This window comes from Sardina pilchardus, chromosome 23 (genome assembly GCF_963854185.1).
Source record: "Sardina pilchardus chromosome 23, fSarPil1.1, whole genome shotgun sequence".
In the NCBI taxonomy this organism is placed as follows: domain Eukaryota; kingdom Metazoa; phylum Chordata; class Actinopteri; order Clupeiformes; family Clupeidae; genus Sardina; species Sardina pilchardus.
In genome coordinates, this window is record NC_085016.1 from 3,306,359 (window position 1) to 3,328,858 (window position 22,500).

Genomic DNA, 22,500 nt, shown 5'->3' on the forward strand with positions numbered 1-22,500 from the left:
CGCTGGGATGGGCACAGGACAGAGCGTTGCCATGCCAACCTCATACCTGAGCTCTGACTGTCTCCTGCACACATCAAAGCAGCTGCTCAGAGTTTCCATGAGATCAGCTCAGCATCCAGCGTCCCCACTTACACACACACACACACGCACACATACTGTACACACACACATGCACACACACACACACACACACACACACACACAGCAGCCAGCGTCCCCACACACTCACACACACACACACACACACACAGCAGCCAGCGTCCCCACATGCACACACGCACACACACACACACACACACACACACACACACACACAGCAGCCAGCGTCCCCACTGCACCCCCACTTCACTCCCACTACACGCCACTGGGACACTCACACCCTCGGGGCTCAGTATCTCTCTCTGTCTTTGTCTCTCTCTCTGTCTTCTCTTGCTGTCTCTTTCTCTCTCTGTCTCTCGCTTTCCCTCCATCTTTCTTTCTTTCTCTCTCCACCTTCTCTCTCTTTCTTTCATTCTCTTGGTCTCTCTCTCTTTTTCTCTTTCTTTCTCTTTCTCACTTTCTTTCTCTCTTTTTTGCTGTTTCTTCCTTTCATTCCTTCTCTCTCTCTGTCTGTCACTCCCTCTGTCTCTCTCTCAGATACACATCCACTTGTCCCACCCAGTCCCATAAGCTTCCCTCCCAGTGCCCTGTTGTCATTCAGACCCCTGTCCTGACACTTTAGGACACTTTAGGACACCTTATGATACTTAATGACACTTTATGACACTTATGTCTCAAGTCTCGGGCCTGACACAAGATCTGAGAGTGCGACTGTCAGTGTTGTCGGTCTACACTGAATCCGTTAAATATGCCCTTCTTTTAAGTCATATTTTTCATTCAAAATAGCAGAGCAAGGCAAGCAACAGCAAGAAAATAAAAACACGGCGTCCGACAAAAGTTCTCTCAAAAAGTCGTGTTGCATCGCGCTGCTCGCGTCACTTGCAGTCAGGACACTCCAGTTGAAACAATGTAATTGAACGGAGTTTACCGTCAATGTTTGCTTGCGTTGCGTCTGGTAAGGACATGGTGTAAGAAGTTTTCCAGCTTCATCGAGGGCTGTGTGGTGAAGAACTGCACTCTGTGGACCCCTGTCCTGACACTGTATGACCCCCCCTGTGTCTGTGTCTCAGGTCTAAGAAGTTCTTCAGCTTCATCGAGGGCTGTCTGGTGAAGAACTACACCCAGCGCCCCCCCACGGACCAGCTGCTGAAGCACCCCTTCATCCGCGACCAGCCCAACGAGAGGCAGGTGCGCATCCAGCTCAAGGACCACATCGACCGCACGCGCAAGAAGAGGGGCGAGAAGGGTGAGTGGCTGACACGTGCACAATTCCACACATCACACACATAAGCACACACACACACACACACACACACACACACACACACACACACACACTGCTCAAAGGCTGACCGCAACAGAGGAAACAGATGGGTGTAAGACAGGTACCTGTGAACACACACACAAACTTCTCTTTTTTTTCTCTCCTCTCCTCTTCTCTTCTTTGCTCTCCTCTTCTCTTCTTTGCTCCTCTCCTCTCCTCTCCTCTCCTCTCCTCTCCTCTCCTATCCAATGTGTTGATTGGTCTCGCTCCCTCTTGTGATTGCAGATGAGACGGAGTACGAGTACAGTGGCAGTGAAGAGGAAGAGGAGGACCCCCCTGAAGCAGAGGGCGAGCCCAGGTACCCACCCTCACCTGCCCCAAATCACCCCGCCCCCCCACCCCCAATCTTACCTGCCCCACATCACCCTCCCCCCATCTTACCTGCCCCACATCACCCTCCCCCCATCTCACCTGCCTCACATCACCCTCCCCCCATCTCACCTGCCCCAAATCACCCTCCCAGCTCACCTGCCCCAAATCACCCTCCCCCCATCTTACCTGCCCCACATCACCCTCCCCCCATCTCACCTGCCCCAAATCACCCTCCCAGCATCACCCTCCCAGCTCACCTGCCCCAAATCACCCTCCCAGCTCACCTGCCCCACATCACCCTCCCCCCATCTTACCTGCCCCACATCACCCTCCCCCCACCTCACCTGCCCCAAATCACCCTCCCCCCATTTTACTTGCCCCAAATGAACCCTCCTCCAACCTCACTTGCCCCACATCACCTGCACCCCCTCATACAAATGATTTCATTAATGAGATTCGACTTGATGTAGCCGCCTGCAGCCGACTGCATAACGTGGTTATTTCTGAGATTCTGATACGTTTTCAGCCGTGACGTATGCACAACTCTGTGTTGAAAGTGTATCAGAATCTCAGAAATAACCACGTAATGCGGTCGGCTTAACACGGCGGCAGGCGGCTACATCAAGTCCAGTCCACCTATTGATCTTGATTAATGTAGCACTGAATGATCCATCTTACTCTTAAGCCCAATTCACACCAAAGATTCCCGACGCGACGAGACTGAGTTGCAGCGGTGTGAATTAGAAGTTGCAGGCAGTCTCAAGCCGTCGCAGAGCATTAAACACGTTGAGTCGCAGTCGCAAGGTTTTAGAACGTCGCGGCTCGTCTCGTCGGGAATCTTTGGTCTGAACCCTACTTTAGACTGCAGCTCTGTCTGTTGTGGGCTGAGTAGTATACCCTGACAGAGTGACTTCACTTAATGTGTGTGTGTGTGTGTGTGTGTGTGTGTGTGTGTGCAGCTCGATCGTTAATGTGCCGGGGGAGTCGACCCTGCGGCGCGACTTCATCCGGCTGCAGCAGGAGAACAAGGAGCGCTCGGAGGCGCTGAGGCGACAGCAGCTCCTGCAGGAGCAGCAGCTCCGCGAGCAGGAGGAGTACAAGCGCCAACTACTGGCCGAACGCCAGAAGCGCATCGAGCAGCAGAAGGAGCAGAGGAGGCGACTGGAGGAGGTGTGTTTGTGTGTGTGTGCGCATGTGGTAGATGTGATCGTGTGTGATTGTGTGTTTGTGTTAGTGTGTATGTATGTGTGTGTGTGTGTGTGTTGTGTGTGTGCGTGTTGTGTGTGTGCGTGTTGTGTGTGTGCGTGTTGTGTGTGTGCGTGTTGTGTGTGTGTGTGTGTTTGTGCGTGTTGTGTGTGTGCATGTGCTAGATCATGTACACACATTATGTATTATTATAACAAAAACACTGTTGCTTGGATGAAGTCAACCAAGCACAGAGCCTCCTGATGTAGGATACTTGACCATTAATTATGGTCTGGCCACAGCCAAATCTCAAACATGAACTGTTTCCATTTAAACATTTAGTGTGTCAGCATTTCTGTAGCACACACACGCGCGCACACACACACACACACACACACACAGCCGTGGTCTATCCCATTCACTGTTAACAGTGTAAAAGTGCCAGTGTTTGGTAGAGGTTTGATTTGTTTGAGAGCTTGGCCCCTCCCAGTCTGTGTGTGTGGTGCTAAACCTAAATGACAGTTCCCACACAAACTGCCCAAAGATTTAGGAGTTTGCACACACAGTCTTTATACAACTGGCCTCCTCTCTATTTCACTTTGGGGCGAAATGACAAGACTTTGTAGTTCGTTTTGAAATTTTGTTGTCCTTTCCAAACTATTGAACAACATATTTTTCTAATGAGGGTGTTGAGTTAATAAAGCTCAATCAGGATTTCTCCCGAAAATGGGAGCTTTTATTTAGCTCAGTTGATGCAGAAATCTAAATCTGAAATATTAAACCCTTGTTACTACTGTATGTCAAATCTGATTATATTCAAGACTACAGTCAAGAATACAACACAAGAACATGCCTGGACATGCCAGCAGTAATGTGTGTGTGAGTGTGTGTGTGCTGTGGGTGTGAGAGAGAGGGAGAGAGAGAGAGACAGACCCTTTTCATGGTAATGCCTGCTGTCGTCGAGCTTGTTCTCTTTTATCAGACTGAGAGGCAACAATCCCATATTGAATAGGTGCAGTTATCTTACCTACAGTACCTCCCCATTTTTAGTTGCTCAACCCGTACACATCAGAACACTCGTCTCTGTGAGGTAATGTTCTAAAGAGCATTGGTGATGTGCTCACCCGAACACATTAGAACGATGTGCTCACCCGAACACGAACACCCGTCTCTGTGAGGTAATGTTCTAAAGAACTTTGGTGTTGTGCTCACCCGTACACATTAGAACACCCGTCTCTGTGAGGTAATGTTCTAAAGAACATGGGTGATGTGCTCACCCGTACACATTAGAACACCCGTCTCTGTGAGGTAATGTTCTAAAGAGCACTAGTGATGTGCTCTCCCGAACACATTAGAACACCCGTCTCTGTGAGGTAATGTTCTAAAAAGCACTAGTGATGTGCTCACCCGAACACATTAGAACCCCCGTCTCTGTGAGGTAATGTTCTAAAGAGCACTAGTGATGTGCTCACCCGAACACATTAGAACACCCGTCTCTGTGAGGTAATGTTCTAAAGGGCTCCATTGGTGCTGTGCTCACTCCTGCCCTCTGGTGGCCGCCCACAGCAACAGCGTCGTGAGCGCGAGATGCGGCGGCAGCAGGAGCGGGAGCAGAGGAGGCGCGAGCAGGAGGAGAAGCGGCGCATGGAGGAGATGGAGAGGAGGCGCAAGGAGGAGGACGACCGCAGGAGAGCCGACGAGGAGAAGAGGAGGAACGACCGCGAGCAGGTGCGTGCGCCACCACAGGTACGCCACGAGCCACAGGCACGCACACACACACACACATACACACACACACACACACACACACCTGTGGGGACTAGAGGGGGCAGTAGGGCATCTCTTTACTCATTTTATGCCATACGTGGTCTTTTACCTAATACGTGTGTACACACACACACACACACACACACACACACACACACACACACACACACCTGTGGGGACTAGAGGGGGCAGCAGGGCATCTCTTTACTCATTTTATGCCATACGTGGTCTTTTACCTAATACGTGTGTACACACTTTATGTTTATGAGTTCCCTCTTTGGTCCTGCATGTTTGGCGTATGAGAAAGGTTAAAGGTTAAGAGTTAAAGGGGTAGCTGTGTCTCTCTCTACAGGAGTATGGTTATGTCCAGAAGTCAAGCGTGCACGCTGGGCAGTGTGCATTTTCCGGAAGTTACGTCAGAATAGACTGTCCGAAAGTCAAGCGCTCTCACTAGTTGGGTACTTCGTTTGGCGTGATTTCCAAGCGTGCATCGATGCATCTTTTTGCCCTCAGATATCCCATAATCCATTGCGCAGCGCAGGTCAAGCTCCGCACGACATGCAAATCGTCAACACACCCACCTCGCCGAGTCAGGTGACGCCAACTAGTTAGTGCTGTCCAAATGTAGGTAGGGACGCACACTGAGGAGCAAACTAACTAAGACGCTACTGACAAGAAGGTACTATCCAGCGTGCACGCTTGACTTCTGGACACAACCTATATCAGTCATTGACTCTGCATGTTTGGTGTATGAGTAAAGGTTAGAGGTTAGAGGTTAAAGGTGAGCTGTGTCTCTCTGCAGGAGTATATCCGGCGTCAGTTGGAGGAGGAGCAGAGACACCTGGAGATCCTGCAGCAGCAGCTCCTCCATGAGCAGGCCATGCTACTGGTACGCACCCCCCCCTCGTCCCCCCCTCGCCCACACTCGTCCTGTCTTCTCTTCCCCCTGCTCTGCTCTCTGATCTGTCTTTCTCCAGTCTTCTCTCGGATGTTCAACTCTGTTCTAGGCGTCTGTGGGAAACCGTGTTCTGAGTGTGTGTACATGAGTCTTACTCTGTAGGTTAGAGGCCCTGCAGGTTAGGCCCTGGCTTTGTGATAGCGAAGTGTTCTGTGGAAGCAGGATTTGCTTGGCAACTAGCCAGAAGAAGTAGCCCCCCCCCCCCCCCCCCGCCCCCCCCCCCCCAGGTCAGGAATTGAGGTAATGAGGTCGTCAGGAAATGACTTTGGGGCCAAACGGAGGTGTCCCGCTGTGCCTGTGTGTGTGTTATCGTTCAGGATGAGTTTGGGTCCATTACAATAACAGGTCCGTTTGGAGGACATGAGGGAATGCTGCAGAGAGACAGGAAAGCGCTTGACCTTGAACCCTTGACCCTTGACCTTGACTCCACCCCTCCCTGCCTCACTGACCTTTCCTCCCCAGTCAGGGCCTCTAAAGTAGAGGATCCAGAGGAACTAGACACCCATAGAAGCGCAGTCTGAAGCTGAGGTTAGATTTGAGGTGTGTTGACTTGTTGGTCTAGGCTGGGTGAACCCTCCACTCACAAGCTAGCTTATCCAAAAGATGCACAGGATCGTTGGTCTGATTGGTCGAAGGATTCGAGCGATTCCAAGCGTACGAAGTCATGATTTGAACGATGCCAATAGAGCTCGATGGTCCCGTCCCTCCTCCGAAAGAGCATGCCTATCGTGCAGTAGAAATAAAGCTCAGACTCCCCGTACTAGCTTAGCATGGTGATAGCCAGACTATTGTCGGTCCCCTTTTCAGGAGTCTATTTTAGCAAGAACAGAAAGAGAAATAATCCATTTGATCCAGACAAGTCATCTTTTTGTACCTTTTTGGTTTCTCATCTTTTCTTTCTTCTTAACATCCCTTTGTTTTGTTTGATGTTGTGTCTTTTTCTCAGGCAACAAAACCCTGTCTGTTTAACCCAACCTGTTTCTCACAGAAGTGCACCCAAATAATGGCTGAAGTTAAATGAAAGATTTGAATACTCGAATAGTCTATTGTCTTTAAAGGCCCCTTGTCTCCACTTTTGAGATGTGTTCTCTGTAAAAGCAAAAACAAATCTTTCCAGCTTCCCTCACTCAAATCTTTCACCCTGAAAATGCATGATACCAGAGAGAGCGAGAGACTCTTGATTGCCGTCTGCCCTGACAAGCCCATGTCCAGTGGTCTCCATGTTGTTGTTGTGGTGGCTATAGTGGAAAAAATGTGCACATCCCAGGTCAAGGTGCAGAACAAGGGCAAATCATAAAAATGGAAAAAGGTTCTGAAGGGAATCTGAAGAAGACCAAACGGTCGAAACGTTATTCTTGTGCTAGAGAAAAGAAAATAAAACCAAAAAAAGAAGGATTGCAAGTGTGCGAACCTTTTTCCATTTTTAAGTTGTTGTGGTGGCGCCCCCTATGGGCTGACCCCTGGTGCTGCGCTCCTCCCATGTGCCCCAGGAGTTCAAGTGGAAGGAGCTTGAGGAGCAGCGCAAGGCGGAGCGTCTGAAGAGGCAGCTGCGTCAGGAACAGGCCTACCTGCTCTCCCTCCAGCAGCAGCAGCCGCCGCCGCAGCCGTCGCCGCAGCAACAGGCCCTCGACTGGACGCGAGCTCCCGTCACCCGCCTCAAAGACGCCCCGCCGCGTCCCCCCCAGCCCGCCCCCCCAGACGACGCTAGCCTGCCCCTGCCCCAGACCCAGAGCCCCCTGGCCGAGCAGGCCAAAGCGCTAGAGCGCCGTCCCTCCTGGGAGCCCGGTCTCCCGCAGATAGCGCCCCCTGGTGCTGCGGAGGCCCCGCTAGTCGAGCTGTCGGTGGACGAGGCGGCGGGCGACGCCCCGAGTCCCGCTAGCGCTGAGCCCAGTCCCGCCGCGATGCTGGAGCCGCCGGAACGGACCGCGCTGCCCCTCCCGACTCCACCCGCCGAGCTCAACGGCGCCACCTCCACTCCTGACGTGGACGGAGAGGTGACCCCCCCGACCCCCCCGTGCCCCCCCGACCCCCGTGCCCCCCCGCTGCCTGCTGCTTCTGGCTGCTCGTGTCGAGTCACCCCTCCGTTTGGCTGCCACTTTGACTCCGCAGGTTGGCATGCCAAATCAGTGGTTGTGTGAGCAGAAGGGTTTTGGTTTTATTCTTTTTTTATTCTTTATTTTTTTCTCTGTTTGCAGTATTGTTACTTTATGTACAGTTTTCCATATTTTTTTTTTATGTGTTTCTCTTTACATAATATCCATTTTGCATTTGCGTTTCATTAATCACCCTCGTGAACAACAAAACAATAGAATCCTCAATAGGTCTTGAAACCCACGTCTCTCACAACCATCAGTCTGAAAGTGACGGAAAGAGACCACGAGAGGTCTTCCTGTGTGCCTTTAATGCTGAACGTTTGCTGAACGTTTGCTGAACGTTTGCCTCTTCTCCACAGATACTAAACCCTCTCCAGATGAAACATCTCGTCAACGCTAATTATTGTTACGCTCCTTGTGTTGGAGACATGACCTTGAAATAATGATAGACAGCAAATAATATACAAATCACTTATATAGAAATTATAATAATTTAGCCTTTAACGCAACAGTCTTTTTGTTACGTTTTATTAACAGTACTCTCTACAAAAGTAAAATTTACAGTATTTTTGTTTGGTTTTGGAAAGAGTTTTAATTCCTGATAGTCCCCGAAACATGGTGGTAGTTAACATGCTAGTGTCTTACCCCCAGTCATGCGTACAGGGCTTTCATCACCTCATGGTCTCCTCTGCTTCCCCATCTGGTTATGCGAAGTGTGTCTGTCTTGTCTAGTGCACCTGTAGTATTGTAGTCAGTCAGGAGTTGGGCTACAAATAGTTTGTTGCTTGATGTCATTTTAGTTTTCCTTAAAGGGACACTTCACCGATTAGCATTAAACTTTGTATCTGTAGAAAACCAGACAGGTTTTTGAATGGTCGTGCATCATTCCCTCAGTTTGTCTTGAGATGGGAGAAATACGGATTTCAATGAAACCCATGAATAGGACTTCCTGCTTTCAATGATGTAAAATGATGATTTTTACATCATTGAAAGCAGGAAGTCCAACAATGAAATCCGTATTTCTCCCATCTCAAGGCAAACTGAGGGAATGATGCACGACCATTCAAAAACATGACTGGTTTTCTAAAGATATAAAGCTTAATGCTAATCGGTGAAGTGTCCCTTTAAATCGTGATAAGGCTTTTTAGGTAGATTATTATGGTAGATTAACACCTCTGGGGTCCATGATTTGGGAATCTATGTTGGTAACACGATTTGGGACACACACAAAATCGATCTAACAGTGTTCTAGAAGTAGTGAACCGTAAGCGCATCTGTTGGGTCCACTTGATGTTTCATCTGCAGAGTTCTGTTGCGTCTTTAACACACCCCGACTACTGCTGTGTTTGTCAGGCATGGAGTCGTGTCCTAGAGCCTGTGTGTTCTCTCTGTTCTACTGCATTGTCTCGAGCCAGTTACCTGAAAGGAGAAAAACACAGATGACCATCCACTTGTGCACGCACAGCAAACCACACACACACACACACACACACACACACACACACACACACACACACACACACACACACACACACACACACACACACACACACACACACACACACACACACACACACACACACACACACACACACACACACACACAACACAAACACACACAACACACACACACACAACACACACACACACAACACACACACACACAACACACACACACACAACACACACAACACACACACACACCTACACACACACACCTACACACCTACACACCTACACACCTACACACCTACACACCTACACACACACACACACACACACACACACACACACACACACAAACACACACACACTATACTTGGTCAGTAGTTTCAGCCACGCTTAGCGAGCACTGTGAGGGTGCAGCACTTGGCTCGAGTACAAACCCTTTCCTAACTGAGAATGAACCCTGCAGCGTACACACACATACATACACACACACACACACACACACACACACACACACACACACACATACACACACACACACACACACACACACACACACACACACACACAGCGTACTGTATGTGGTGGTCCCTCCTTCCTGGCGGCTGCCCTGCGTCCGGCCTGGTGTTTGACTTGGAGCATGGCATGGACTGGCCCTCCGCCTCCTCTCGTCCTCCTCCGTGCTCTCTCTCTCTCTCTCTCTCTCTCTCTCTCTCCCTCTCTCTCTTCTGTCCATCTTCCTCTCCCAGATGCTCAGTGTTCCTTGTGTCTCTCCCCCCCCCCCCCTTGTCCAGGCGGACGACCGCTTCCGAAAGACCGGGCAGGGCTCCCCCCAGACGGCCCCCCCCAAGCAGCCCCCGGTCCCGCCTCGCTCCGAGCCCTTCTCCAACGGGAACTCCGAGGCCATGCACAGGCCTATGGAACCACAGGTAACCAGGGCAACCCCTCATCCCATCTCATGTTGGTCCCCAAGTACCTTTTACTGTGTTTGTCTCTATCTGTTTCTCCCCTATACCCTTCACTCTCCCCCCTTTACCCCCATACCCCCCCTATAGCCCCCTATACCCCCTATCCCCACCACTTCCCCAATACCCTCCACTCTATACCCTTCACTCCCCCCTATACCCCCTATACCCCCTATCCCCACCACTTCCCCAATACCCTCCACTCTATACCCTCCACTCCCTCTATACCCCCTATACCCTCCACTCTATACCATCCACTCAGTCTTATTACCTCCTATACCCTCCACTCAGTCTTATTACCACCCGATACCCTCCACTCAGTCTTATTATCTCCCTATACCCTCCACTCAGTCTTATTACCCCCTATACTCCCTATACCCTCCCCCTATACCCCCCCATACCCTCCCCTCCCCTCTATACCCTTCTCTCATCCTTACTTCCTAGGTTGATGTTTCCACATAATATCAGAACTTAGATTATTGACATTTAGCTGGAAATGACCTCATCAGATAAGCATTCTTATAGCTACAGTAGCTACCAGGCCAGTCATCTGTAGCTGTGGCGGGTTATTTTGTATTAGCCTGATTCTCCTCCTCTGTAGTAGTAGCCTCCCTAGTAGTCTTCACTAAAGCACTTCCTCACTGCGAGCTGCATGATGTGGCTGCCACGGCCGTCTTGTCTTGTCTTCTCCTGACCACTCTGTCCTGGATCATCTCTGAGCTGTTTCTCAGTACACTGATACCTTTCAAGGCCTTGTGCTTCATACAACTGAGTATGCAAATGTCTCTTTGTGTAACCACTGTGAAGCATGTTTTGGGACATTCTGATGTTGCCTGTGTGTGTGTATGGTGCTTGTGTGTGTGTGTGTGTGTGTGTGGTGCTTGTGTATGTGTGTGTGTGTGTGTGTGTGTGCGTGTGGTGCTCGTGTGTGTGTGTGTGTGTGTGTGTGTGGTGGGTGCTCGTGTGTATGTGCGTGTATGGTGCTCGTGTGTGTGTGTGTGTGTGTCGAAATCCCATACATGCATCACCTCTCTTCCTCTGTGTGTGTGTTCATGCTGTGTCTCTCTGTCTGCACCCCCCCACCCCACCCACCCCCCTCTCCTCCATTTTGTTCTCTCCCTGTCCTCCTCCATTTTGTTCTCTCCCTGTCCGTAAGGTGCAGTGGTCCCAGCTGGCCGCTCTTAAGAGCAACGCCGCTCCCCCTGTCGCTCGCTCGCACTCGTTCAGCGACCCCATCCCCAGTCTGTCTCACCTCCACCTGCGCTCACAGGACCCCCACCACCCCAGCCAGCACCACCAGCCGCACCACCCCCGCACTGACCTTCCGCTGCCCCCCCACGCCCCCCAGCCTCCGCAGGGCCAGGAGGAGGTGCCCCCCCGGGTAAGCAGAGCTGCTGCTGCACCGCTGGAGGGCCTGCGCTGCCGTCTCCCGCCACCGGAGGGCGCTCTCCCTCCCTCCCTCCCTCTCTCTCTCTCCTCTGGGTGGGAGCGCCACAGTGACGCCTAGTGGATGGGCATTAGTTGGGCTTTCCCCTGGTGTCAAACAGTATGGTGGCACCTGATGTTAAACAGGGGTGCGTTTCCCAAAACCATAGTTGCTAACCTGTTAGCTAACCTGTTAGCAACTTTGTTAGTTGGATTGCAATGGGATATTGCATTGCAACCAAGTTGCTAACTTAGTTGGCAACTTCAGTTTTGGGAAATGCGCCCCTGTATGTTAGCACTGGGAGCTTTGGGAAGCAGTCAGAGGACTCCAAAGTGGCTCCATCTAGTGGAAGGCCTTAGTTAGACTGCCCCCTAGTGTTAAACTGTATGGTAGCACTACAGCCGCCCAGTGTTAAACGGTATGGCATCACTATAGCCCCCCAGTGTTAAACGGTAGGGTAGCACTGTAGCACCCCAGTGTTAAACGGTAGGGTAGCACTGTAGTACCCCAAGTTAAGTGTTAAGGCTGCCAGTTTTCGGGTCGTTGTGTTCCTTAAATGTCTGTATATTAATTCATATGATCACAACAAATACTAAGAACATACTAAAGCCAACTGCTTAGAGTCAGCATCAACGGGGCCTAAGCATTTGCTAACAAAGCCTTTGTATGCTGCAACAACTTGCTGTGTTAGCCTCAAAATGTATCACTAGTATTTTCTTCTCTATTATTGTGTTAAGTGTTCCAAATGTCAAGCACTTGGGGCTGAATTCTGTGTATGAAAGATGCTATAAAATGAAGCTTATTATTATTATTATTATTATTATTATTATTATTACTACTATTATTATAGTGTGAAAGGGTATGATTATGATAGCACTGCAGCGCCCCTGGTGGTGAGCAGTATGGTAGCACTGGTAGCTCTGGGAAGCATACAGAAGGCCACCCAGTGACTCTCTAGTGGAAGGGCTGCCCTCTAGTGTCAGACCGGTAGCACTGCAGTCAGCTAGCGGTGCTGTTGTGTTAGGAGGATAGGTGGAGATGAAGTCCCCAGAAGTTGACCAGATATGAGTTCTAGAGGTAGTTCCCAGCCTGTCGACCAGATATAAGAGGTTCTAGATGCAGTCCCCAGCCTGTTGACCACAGATATGACAAGTTCTAGAGGTAGTCCCCAGCCTGTTGACCAGATATGAGAGGTTCTAGAGATAGTCTGTTGCATCCCAGTGCCAATATTGTTGATGAAATGTCTGAAAAGCATGTAATCTGCTCAAGGCTGCGCTGCTCTGACTTTTAAGTGTCTGTTCAGGATTGAGCTGGTATGTGTTTCTGTCTCTGTTCTGAATACTCACTCCAGCCTCCCTCTCCACATCTCTCCCTCTCTCCACATTAGCCAGTCCCCCCTCTCCCTCTCCACATTAGCCAGTCCCCCCTCTCCCTCTCCACATTAGCCAGTCCCCCCTCTCCCTCTCCACATTAGCCAGTCTCCCTCTCCCTCTCCACATTAGCCAGTCTCCCTCTCCCTCTCCACATTAGCCAGTCCCCCTCTCCCTCTCCACATTAGCCAGTCCCCCCTCTCCCTCTCCACGTAGCCAGTAGCTTCTGCTCATGCTGTGTCCAGTCTTACCTAGCCTCTGTAGTGTGAGCAGACAGAACACGGGTGGGAAAACACTACAGTGTTCAGGTTACCGTGTTTCAGATGTCGTTGTAATTTGGTCTCTGTAGCTCAAAGACTGTGGGTGCCTCTCGTGTAAAGTTTATACGTCCTCCCTCGCTCCTCGGGCCTCGATCCTCACTGATCTACATAAAGAATGATGGGGCGGCAACAACGATAGTCTATCCCTTCGTCTATCTTTCTTTATGTAGATCAGTGAGGATCGACGCCCGAGGAGCGAAGGAGGACGTATAAACTTTACATGAGAGGCCCCTTCTGCTGTTGTGAAGTACTCTCCTTTACTTGGCCATCACTAGTCACTTGCTCATGTCCCTCTGGGGGGCTGGGCCCTGTGTGTGTTGGCCATATGAGTTCCTTATGCCGCACCACTCTAGATTATGTGTTGGGACTAACGTGTGTGTGTGTGTGTCTCCGGAAGGTTCCTGTGCGGACCACGTCCAGATCTCCGGTGCTGTCGCGTAGAGACTCGCCTCACCAGGGCGGACAGCACCCCAGCCAATCAGGACAGAGGACCACTGGAAGGTACCGGAACAATCCTCTTCCCTTGATTATTTTCTGAAAGGATGTGCTGCACTGTGTTCTGTTCAAGCTGCTTTTCATGTTTGGATCGTGGTATATGATTGACCAGTAATCTTACGCTTACCGGTAATCCTACCCTACAAGCGTAGGGTTCACCCAGTCTGAATTCTGTATTTATTAGCATTTGCCCTCTGAGGACACTTCAGCATTCCCAATTGTCTTCAAGATATTTGGGAATGCTAAAGTGTCATTTGGGAATGCTGAAGTGTCATTATGCTGAAGTGTCATTTGGGAATGCTGAAGTGTCATGCGTGGGGTTGAGGGTCTGAGCAGCAGGGAGCTGAGGAGTTCAGACTGCTGTGTGCAGGAGGTCTGCTATGAAGCTGGAATGAGAAATGAAATCTCTCTCTCTCTCTGTGTGTGTGTGTGTGTGTGTGTGTGTGTGTGTGTGTGTGTGTGTGTGTGTGTGTGTGTGTGTGTGTGTGTGTGTGTGTGTGTGTGTGTGTGTGTGTGTGTGTGTGTGTGTGTGTGTGTAGCAGTGCGGAGCCCCGGTTGCTGTGGGAGCGCGTGGAGAAGTTGGCCCCTCGGCCGGGCAGCGGGAGCTCCTCTGGCTCCGCCAGCTCCCAGACCACCGGCCACAACAGCTCAGGAGACAAGTTCAGAGCGCGCTGTGAGTCCTGCACGGATACACACTTACACACACACACACTCACACACTTCCAGCTCCCAGACCACCGGCCACAACAGCTCAGGAGACAAGTTCAGAGCGCGCTGTGAGTCCTGCACGGATACACACACACACACACACACACACACACACACACACACACACTCACACACTTCCAGCTCCCAGACCACCGGCCACAACAGCTCAGGAGACAAGTTCAGAGCGCGCTGTGAGTCTTGCACACACACACACACACACACACACACACACACACTTCCAGCTCCCAGACCACCGGCCACAACAGCTCAGGAGACAAGTTCAGAGCGCGCTGTGAGTCCTGCGCACACACACACACACACACACACACACACACACACACACACTTCCAGCTCCCAGACCACCGGCCACAACAGCTCAGGAGACAAGTTCAGAGCACGCTGTGAGTCCTGCACACACACACACACACACACACACACACACACACACTTCCAGCTCCCAGACCACCGGCCACAACAGCTCAGGAGACAAGTTCAGAGCGCGCTGTGAGTCCTGCACACACACACACACACACACACACACACACACACACACACACACTTCCAGCTCCCAGACCACCGGCCACAACAGCTCAGGAGACAAGTTCAGAGCGCGCTGTGAGTCCTGCACGGATACACACACACACACACATACACACACACACTTCCAGCTCCCAGACCACCGGCCACAACAGCTCAGGAGACAAGTTCAGAGCGCGCTGTGAGTCCTGCACGGATACACACACACACACACACACACACACACTTCCAGCTCCCAGACCACCGGCCACAACAGCTCAGGAGACAAGTTCAAAGCGCGCTGTGAGTCCTGCACAGATACACGCTTACACACACACACACACACACACTTCCAGCTCCCAGACCACCGGCCACAACAGCTCAGGAGACAAGTTCAGAGCGCGCTGTGAGTCCTGCACGGATACACACACACACACTCCAGCTTGCGCTCGCTCTCACTCTCTTGCTCTCACTCTCACGAAGACACACTCTTACTCAGAAATCCATGTGCACAGACACACATGCACACACACACACACACACACACTCTCTCTCAAAGTGGGAAAGCTGTTTTTCACACACCTTTGTCCTCGTCTTGTTGTGTGTATTGTTGGTGTGTGTCTGTGTAATGTTGATCTGTGTGTGTGTGTGTGTGTGTGTTTGTATAATGTCGCTGTGTGTGTGCGTAATATGGGTGTGTGTGTGTGTAATATTGGTGTGTCTCTGTGCGTAGCGTCCTCCAAGTCTGAGGGTTCTCCCATGCAGCGGCCGGAGCATGCTGGGAAGAAGTCGGAGGAGAAGAAGGACTTCGCCCGACCTACTCGCCCCGCCGTGAGTTCCAAAACAAAATAATTAGAGAAATTAATCAATAAATACATATCAACACAATAGAACAACTTTAGTTAAGGGTGAGTTTCAAAACAACAAAGGAATTAATTAAATATCAACAAAATAGAACAACTTTAGATAAGGGTGAGTTTCAAAAACAAAATAATTACTCCGTTCAACACTATTGAACAGCTCTAGTTAAGGATAGATAGATAGATTCAAGGGTAGGAGTCCTAGTCTGAGACGATGACAAAAAAAACTGTACAGTATGTCTAACTTTGTTTATGACCAAATGTGACCTGTTGTCCTATGATAAGTATGATGCATATTGTGCGCCATTTAAAGGCCTGTTGAAAACAGCCAAGAGCAGAGACACTTGTTAATGGGGATTTGTATATAATGGGGAGAGGCACAGCCTAGACTGCCTGACATGTAGTAATAATAATAATACATTTGATTTATAATGCACTTTACATCGCAGATCTCAAAGTGCTAGCAGATCTCAAAGTGTGGACATGTGTGTTTCTTGTGTTTCTTGTGTCATGTTTGCGTGTGTGGATGCCCATGGCTGTGTATATATCTCCTGTAGGGCGACGTGGTAAGCTTGTTTGAACAGAGGACGTGTATAATATGTATACAGCTTGTGCACCGCCACTTGAGAGCAGTACAGTTCACCTGCTGCATGGTCAGCAGTTAGCCCGGCTGGTGACGCCTCCGTCCCACATCACTGACCCACTCACTGCCCATCTGCTGGCTACTGGGCCTGTGTTGGTGCTCGCTGATGCCCTCATGTGATTGGTGCTCTAGAGCCTGGACACTCCTCCCCTGCACTGATGGCCTTATATGATTGGTGCTCTAGAGCGCTGATGGCCTTATGTGATTGGTGCTCTAGAGCCCCTCACTTGCACTGATGGCCTCATATGATTGGTGCTCTAGAGCCCTGATGGCCTCATGTGATTGGTGCTCTAGAGCCTGGACACTCCTCCCCTGCACTGATGGCCTTATATGATTGGTGCTCTAGAGCGCTGATGGCCTTATGTGATTGGTGCTCTAGAGCCCCTCACTTGCACTGATGGCCTCATATGATTGGTGCTCTAGAGCCCTGATGGCCTCATGTGATTGGTGCTCTAGAGCGCTGATGGCCTTATGTGATTGGTGCTCTAGAGCTCTGATGGCATCATGTGATTGGTGCTCTAGAGCCCTGATGGCCTCATGTGATTGGTGCTCTAGAGCGCTGATGGCCTCATGTGATTGGTGCTCTAGAGCCTGGACACTCCTCCCCTGCACTGATGGCCTCATGTAATTGGTGCTCTAGAGCCCTGATGGCCTTATGTGATTGGTGCTCTAGAGCCCTGATGGCCTCATGTAATTGGTGCTCTAGAGCCCTGATGGCCTTATGTGATTGGTGCTCTAGACTAGAGGCCCTGACCTCCACTGATGGCCTTATGTGATTGGTGCTCTAGAGCCCTGATGGCTGTATGTGATTGGTGCTCTAGAGCCCTGATGGCTGTATGTGATTGGTGCTCTAGAGCGCTGATGCCCTTATGTGATTGGTGCTCTAGAGCCCTGATGGCCTCATGCGATTGGTGCTCTAGAGCCCTGATGGCCTCATGTGATTGGTGCTCTAGAGCCCTGATGGCCACATGTGATTGGTGCTCTAGAGCGTTGATGGCCTCATGTGATTGGTGCTCTAGAGCGCTGATGCCCTTATGTGATTGGTGCTCTGGAGCTCTGATGCCCTTATGTGATTGGTGCTCTAGAACCCCTCACCTGCACTGATGGCCTCATGTGATTGGTGCTCTAGAGCTCTGATGGCCTCATGTGATTGGTGCTCTAGAGCGCTGATGGCCTCATGTGATTGGTGCTCTAGAACACTGATGCCCTTATGTGATTGGTGCTCTAGAACACTGATGGCCTTACGTGATTAGTGCTCTTGAACCTGGACACTCCTCACCTGCACTGCATGACCTCATCCAACATGCACAGAACTCCGTCAGAGCTCCGTCAGACAGGATCCGATCGTCTCACTGCAGACGAGCTCTGTCAGATTTCATGATGAATTCTGTCATTTAAGAAGCTTGCTTGTGACAAGTGAATTTCTGTACATGTAGACTTAAGATGTCTGCACAGAAGCTGTCTGCACTGCTCAGGGAATGCTTATTCATTAAGGCACAGACCTGCATGTTGAGGATGGATAGTCACATTTGAATGCCAGGTGAACGCTGGGGACCAGTAGGAAGCAGTAAGCTCTCCATTGCACATATAGAACTGCAATAGCCTGACCCTGCCAAGGCCATGGTCCCTAGCCCATGCTTATCTTGTGTGAATGCTCAGCTGTGAAAACTGTTCCTCCTGATGTAAGGTGGTGTGTGTTTGATCTTTGACCTTTGACCTCCGTCTCGGTGATGTGCAGGACCTGACGGCGCTGGCCAAGGAGCTGCGGGCGGTGGACGACGTGCGGCCGTCTCCCAAAGTCACCGACTACTCCTCGTCCAGCGAGGACTCGGGCACCAGCGACGAGGAGGAGGTGGACCAGGAGCCCGGCGACGAGTCGACGTCCGGCACAGAGGACTCCAGGGCTGGGTACGTCTCCCATCCCCCCAGGTCTTCCGCCCCCCACGTCCCCCATGCCTCCTTCCTCATTATGGACTTTTCCTTTTATTCTTTTCCTCTTTTCTTTATTTATTCTCTTTTAAAATGTTTTGAGGGTTATCTGTTTTTAGCTCTCTGGTGACCTGTTTTAGTGTGTGTATCTTATGCCTGGGTTTTTATTCCTGTTATGTGTCTTATCTTATTATGTACTGTAAAGTGCCCACGCGGACCCTGTCGGGTATTGTACTTTGTGAATCAGCAGCACGTCACAATAAGGAAGCATGCGTTTGTTAATTATAACTGGGCAAACTGGGTTGTATTATTGGGCAAACAACATATTCAATGTCGGCGTGAAGATGTAAGGAGCAGAATATAACACAAGATGCCGGTACGACACGATTAACGCTCCACCGGAAATAAATGAGCGACTGGAAGGGCTTTTTGTGCACGAGGCCTATTCCACTGTAGCCTGACGACGTCATACTCAATTCTTATCAGAATATGAGTCTGAAACTGCTCCATTCAGCTGCGATTATGGGGCGTGATTCAACCGATACAGTGCGGGGGGGATAGCTCTGCACTCATTGGATAGACCAAACCAAACAGAACAAGTTATTGGCTGTCAGTATCTGCGAAATCTAAGACAGAAATATGTAGCAGGGTAGGCTATGGAAAACATCCTAATCCTAAACACCCATTTTAAAAATAATTCCTTCAAACTGTATATGCAATGAACAGCTGGGGAAGTGTGTCGTTAACCCAACGAGCAAACAGACATTTTTAAACAAACGGGAACAACATCACCCAAACATGCTGTTTTAACTGGGTGAAAGTGAAACTGAAGTTTTCCCACATATCCTCGTTGGTCTAAGTGTTCAGAAATAGTTGTGCGAATCCGTGATAAAACCTCCGTTTCAATAGCTAAGATATACGAAAGGCCAAACTGCATGAACAAATTATGCATTCATAGCCATAGCGTTTCTGTTGCAATCAAAATCAACCTAAGCGAACATGGTCTCACACCCAACTCGTTGAACGAGGACTCATGCAGCCGTGAACGTCACTGCTGTTCATCTGTCAATCATCACGTAAAGCCCGCCCTGTGAAATGTGATTGGTCCGAACAGATCTGTATCTCGAATAGTAGCAGCTGAACGGAGCAGTGCCAGACCGAAGTTCCCTGCAGAAAAAGAATGGAGGCGGGGCTAAACTTCGGTCTGGCATCCAGGCTAATTCCACTGCACTACGAGGCCTATTCCACTGCACTACGAGGCCTATTCCACTGCACTACGAGGCCTATTCCACTGCACTACAAGGCCTATTCCACTGCACTACGAGGCCCAGCCTGGAGTGCACTTGCGGCCTACAGAGGAGAAGCCATCAGTGGTTGACTCTGGACATACTTGTATGCTGGCTTTGTGTTAGATTAGATATTTAAGACATAGTAGGGCTTGTGTAGGATTGGGTTCACCAAGAGGGAGGGGTCTGTGTCTTGAGTCTTGAGCAGGAGAAGAGCACCTCTATTGGCTGCTCCTGTTGAAACGCATGCTCTCTTTTCTCTGTAGATCCTCCAAACTCAGTAACGGTGAGACGGAGTCTGTGAAGACGATGATCGTCCACGACGAGACGGAGAGCGACCCCGCCACCACGCCCTGCAAAGACGGCACTTTAATCGTCCGACAGGTAACTGCTCGCATAACTTCGGTCACCTGGTCTGTTGAATTAATGTCCTTTTATTTTAGTTCATTGTTCACCAGTCTCATGTTCTGCCATTTTGTTCATTCATTCCCTTCTGTTTGTGTCTCATTTGTTGAGTTGTCTCATTGCTGTTCAAACCCTTTTCTCCTTGAGTTCAGAAAGCTCTAGAACCATTTGATTTGGATCCACAGCACACGCACAGATGGTGCAATTCAGAGTAGTTTCCTCTATTTATCTCCAAATAAGGACCATGCCATGCCAGGCCTCAGTTACACAATGCTGGCCACATTTCAGCACCAACCAAAACATTGTTGTTAAACCCACTGAAGCCTTGGACCACATACATCCCTAGAGAGTTCTTTCCCTTTATTAATTCCTGTTCCTGCCTCAGTGAGGCTTTATGAAGCATTCAGACAACCACCAATTGGAACCAGCGAGAGACGCGTCAGCTGCAGTTGAGTGGCAGCTAGCGTAGGCCACTGATCTATAAAGAATACCTGGATAGAGCATCTACGTCAAAATTCTGAAGCCTACATGGGGGCGGCCATTATGGGACCACTTGCCATAGGAATGCATAGACAGTAAAAGACAGTAAAAGAATGTTGCCGTTCTGCAACAATGGAATTGGAACACCACGCCGCCATTATGGGACCACTTGGGACAGTTCCATTGGCTTCATTGTTGATGGGTCAGCAACAATGAGATAGTCTATCCAAGTATTCTTTATAGATCAGTGGCGTAGGCAGGTATGCGCCCCATAGCTGTGGTGCGGCCCAGTTCTGGGTCAAGTCCGGGCCAAGTCTGGTCCAGGCCCTGGTTCCAGACCTTCCTGGTTCCACTGGTTCCCTGGTTCAGAGCTGCTGTGTGACTCTTTCTTGGTTCCAGAGCGCGAGCGAGCTCAAACGGTTGGCCGCGGCCGCCGGCGCCGGTTCCGGTTCTCCCGGGGCTCCCGGGGCCCTGGGCGGCTCGCCTCACGAGCGCAACGGCTACGCGGGCCACCGCGCCCACCTGCTGCCCGACCTGCTGCAGCAGAGCCACCACTCGCCCAACGCCTCCATGGCCTCCAGCTCCCCCTCCGCCTCCAGCCACGCCAGCCCCTCCATGTCCCCCCTCGCCCCCCTGGACAAGCTGGCTGCCGGCGAGGTATGTCCCCCTCTGCGTGCCGTAGTTTCGCCCCTTCTCCCTTTCCACCTCCTCCTGCTGCACGGGCTGGGTCTTTTTCTGGCTAACTGACTGTGTGTGTGTCCCTGCTGTAGCTGCTGGTCTAGGACCAGCTGAAGTCGCCTTCCTAACCCCCCTAATCTGTCTTGAGCTGCAAACATGGAAGCTGACCTCAGATCAGCGGCTTTTTTTGGGGTGAAACGGCTTTTTCTTCTTCTGGCTTTCTGCTCTTGTGTCTGTCTGTTGCTGCTACACTTCTCTATCACTGCACGACACGACACGATCAGATGGACAGAGCAGGGTTCTACTGCACTAGACGCTAGACAGAGCAGGGTTCTACTGCACTAGACCAAATGGGCAGGGCAGGGTTCTACTGGGACTAGACCAGATGGAGAGGGCAGGATTCTACTGCACTAGACGCTAGACAGAGCAGGGTTCTACCGGGGCTATGCCCACCACTGCACGACACGACCAGATGGACAGGGCAGGGTTCTACTGCACTAGACGCTAGACAGAGCAGGGTTCTACTGCACTAGACGCTAGACAGAGCAGGGTTCTACTGCACTAGACGCTAGACAGAGCAGGGTTCTACTGCACTAGACCAGATGGACAGAGCAGGGTTCTACTGGGGCGATCTCCACTACTGCACCAGACCAGATGGACAGAGCAGAGTTCTACTGGGGCGATCTCCACCACTGCACTAGACCTGATGGACAGAGCAGGGTTCTACTGGGGCTATGCCCTCTGTTTGCCCTCTACATCTCAGGGCAGGCTAGACGTTGATGGACTTGGAACAGCTGGAGTATAAAGATTTAGCTATCTGTGTAATGTCCAGAATCTAAGACTGCGTCTTTGAATTCTGTGTGCGCATTAGTTTGTGCAGCTTAAGAATAGAGGAGGAGCAGCACTAGGAAACATTAGTGTGTGGGGGTGTTAAAACAGTTTGCCTGTAACTCCTACCCACCATTTTACCAGCTTGTGGCACGTGCCCTGGTGGAAATGAATGGCTGAACTAACCGCTTTTCTAACGTTAGAACTCAACTAATTCCATTTGAGCGCTTCCTTTTAATATCCACTCATAAGTCAGCATCTCATTCCATCCATTTCCTTATTTCTATTTGGGGGACAGGAAAGACAAATGACTGGTGATTGAGAGGAGGAGTGTAGGAATGATGGTGTGATGAGGAGGAGGAGTGTAGGAATGATGATGTGATGAGAGGAGGAGTGTAGGAATG

At 50.5% G+C, this 22,500-nt stretch overlaps 1 protein-coding gene across 9 annotated transcripts in view; it reads left to right on the top strand.

Moving 5' to 3' along the window:
- The window catches only part of LOC134071219 (mitogen-activated protein kinase kinase kinase kinase 4-like), a 74,131-nt gene that overhangs the window by 43,070 nt on the left and 8,561 nt on the right, over positions 1–22,500 (top strand). Inside the window, exons 10-22 of one of the 9 annotated variants that reach the window (XM_062527848.1) lie at positions 1,170–1,345; positions 1,649–1,721; positions 2,695–2,905; positions 4,487–4,666; positions 5,490–5,576; positions 9,982–10,116; positions 11,309–11,533; positions 13,666–13,769; positions 14,306–14,436; positions 15,721–15,818; positions 18,229–18,398; positions 19,972–20,089; positions 20,990–21,247. In XM_062527848.1, the coding sequence (XP_062383832.1) occupies positions 1,170–1,345; positions 1,649–1,721; positions 2,695–2,905; positions 4,487–4,666; positions 5,490–5,576; positions 9,982–10,116; positions 11,309–11,533; positions 13,666–13,769; positions 14,306–14,436; positions 15,721–15,818; positions 18,229–18,398; positions 19,972–20,089; positions 20,990–21,247 (1,966 nt within the window). Of the gene's footprint in view, positions 1–1,169; positions 1,346–1,648; positions 1,722–2,694; positions 2,906–4,486; positions 4,667–5,489; positions 5,577–9,981; positions 10,117–11,308; positions 11,534–13,665; positions 13,770–14,302; positions 14,437–15,720; positions 15,819–18,228; positions 18,399–19,971; positions 20,090–20,989; positions 21,248–22,500 lie in introns of all 9 variants that reach the window. The other 8 variants (XM_062527853.1, XM_062527847.1, XM_062527849.1 and 5 more) reach the window with 8 other exon arrangements.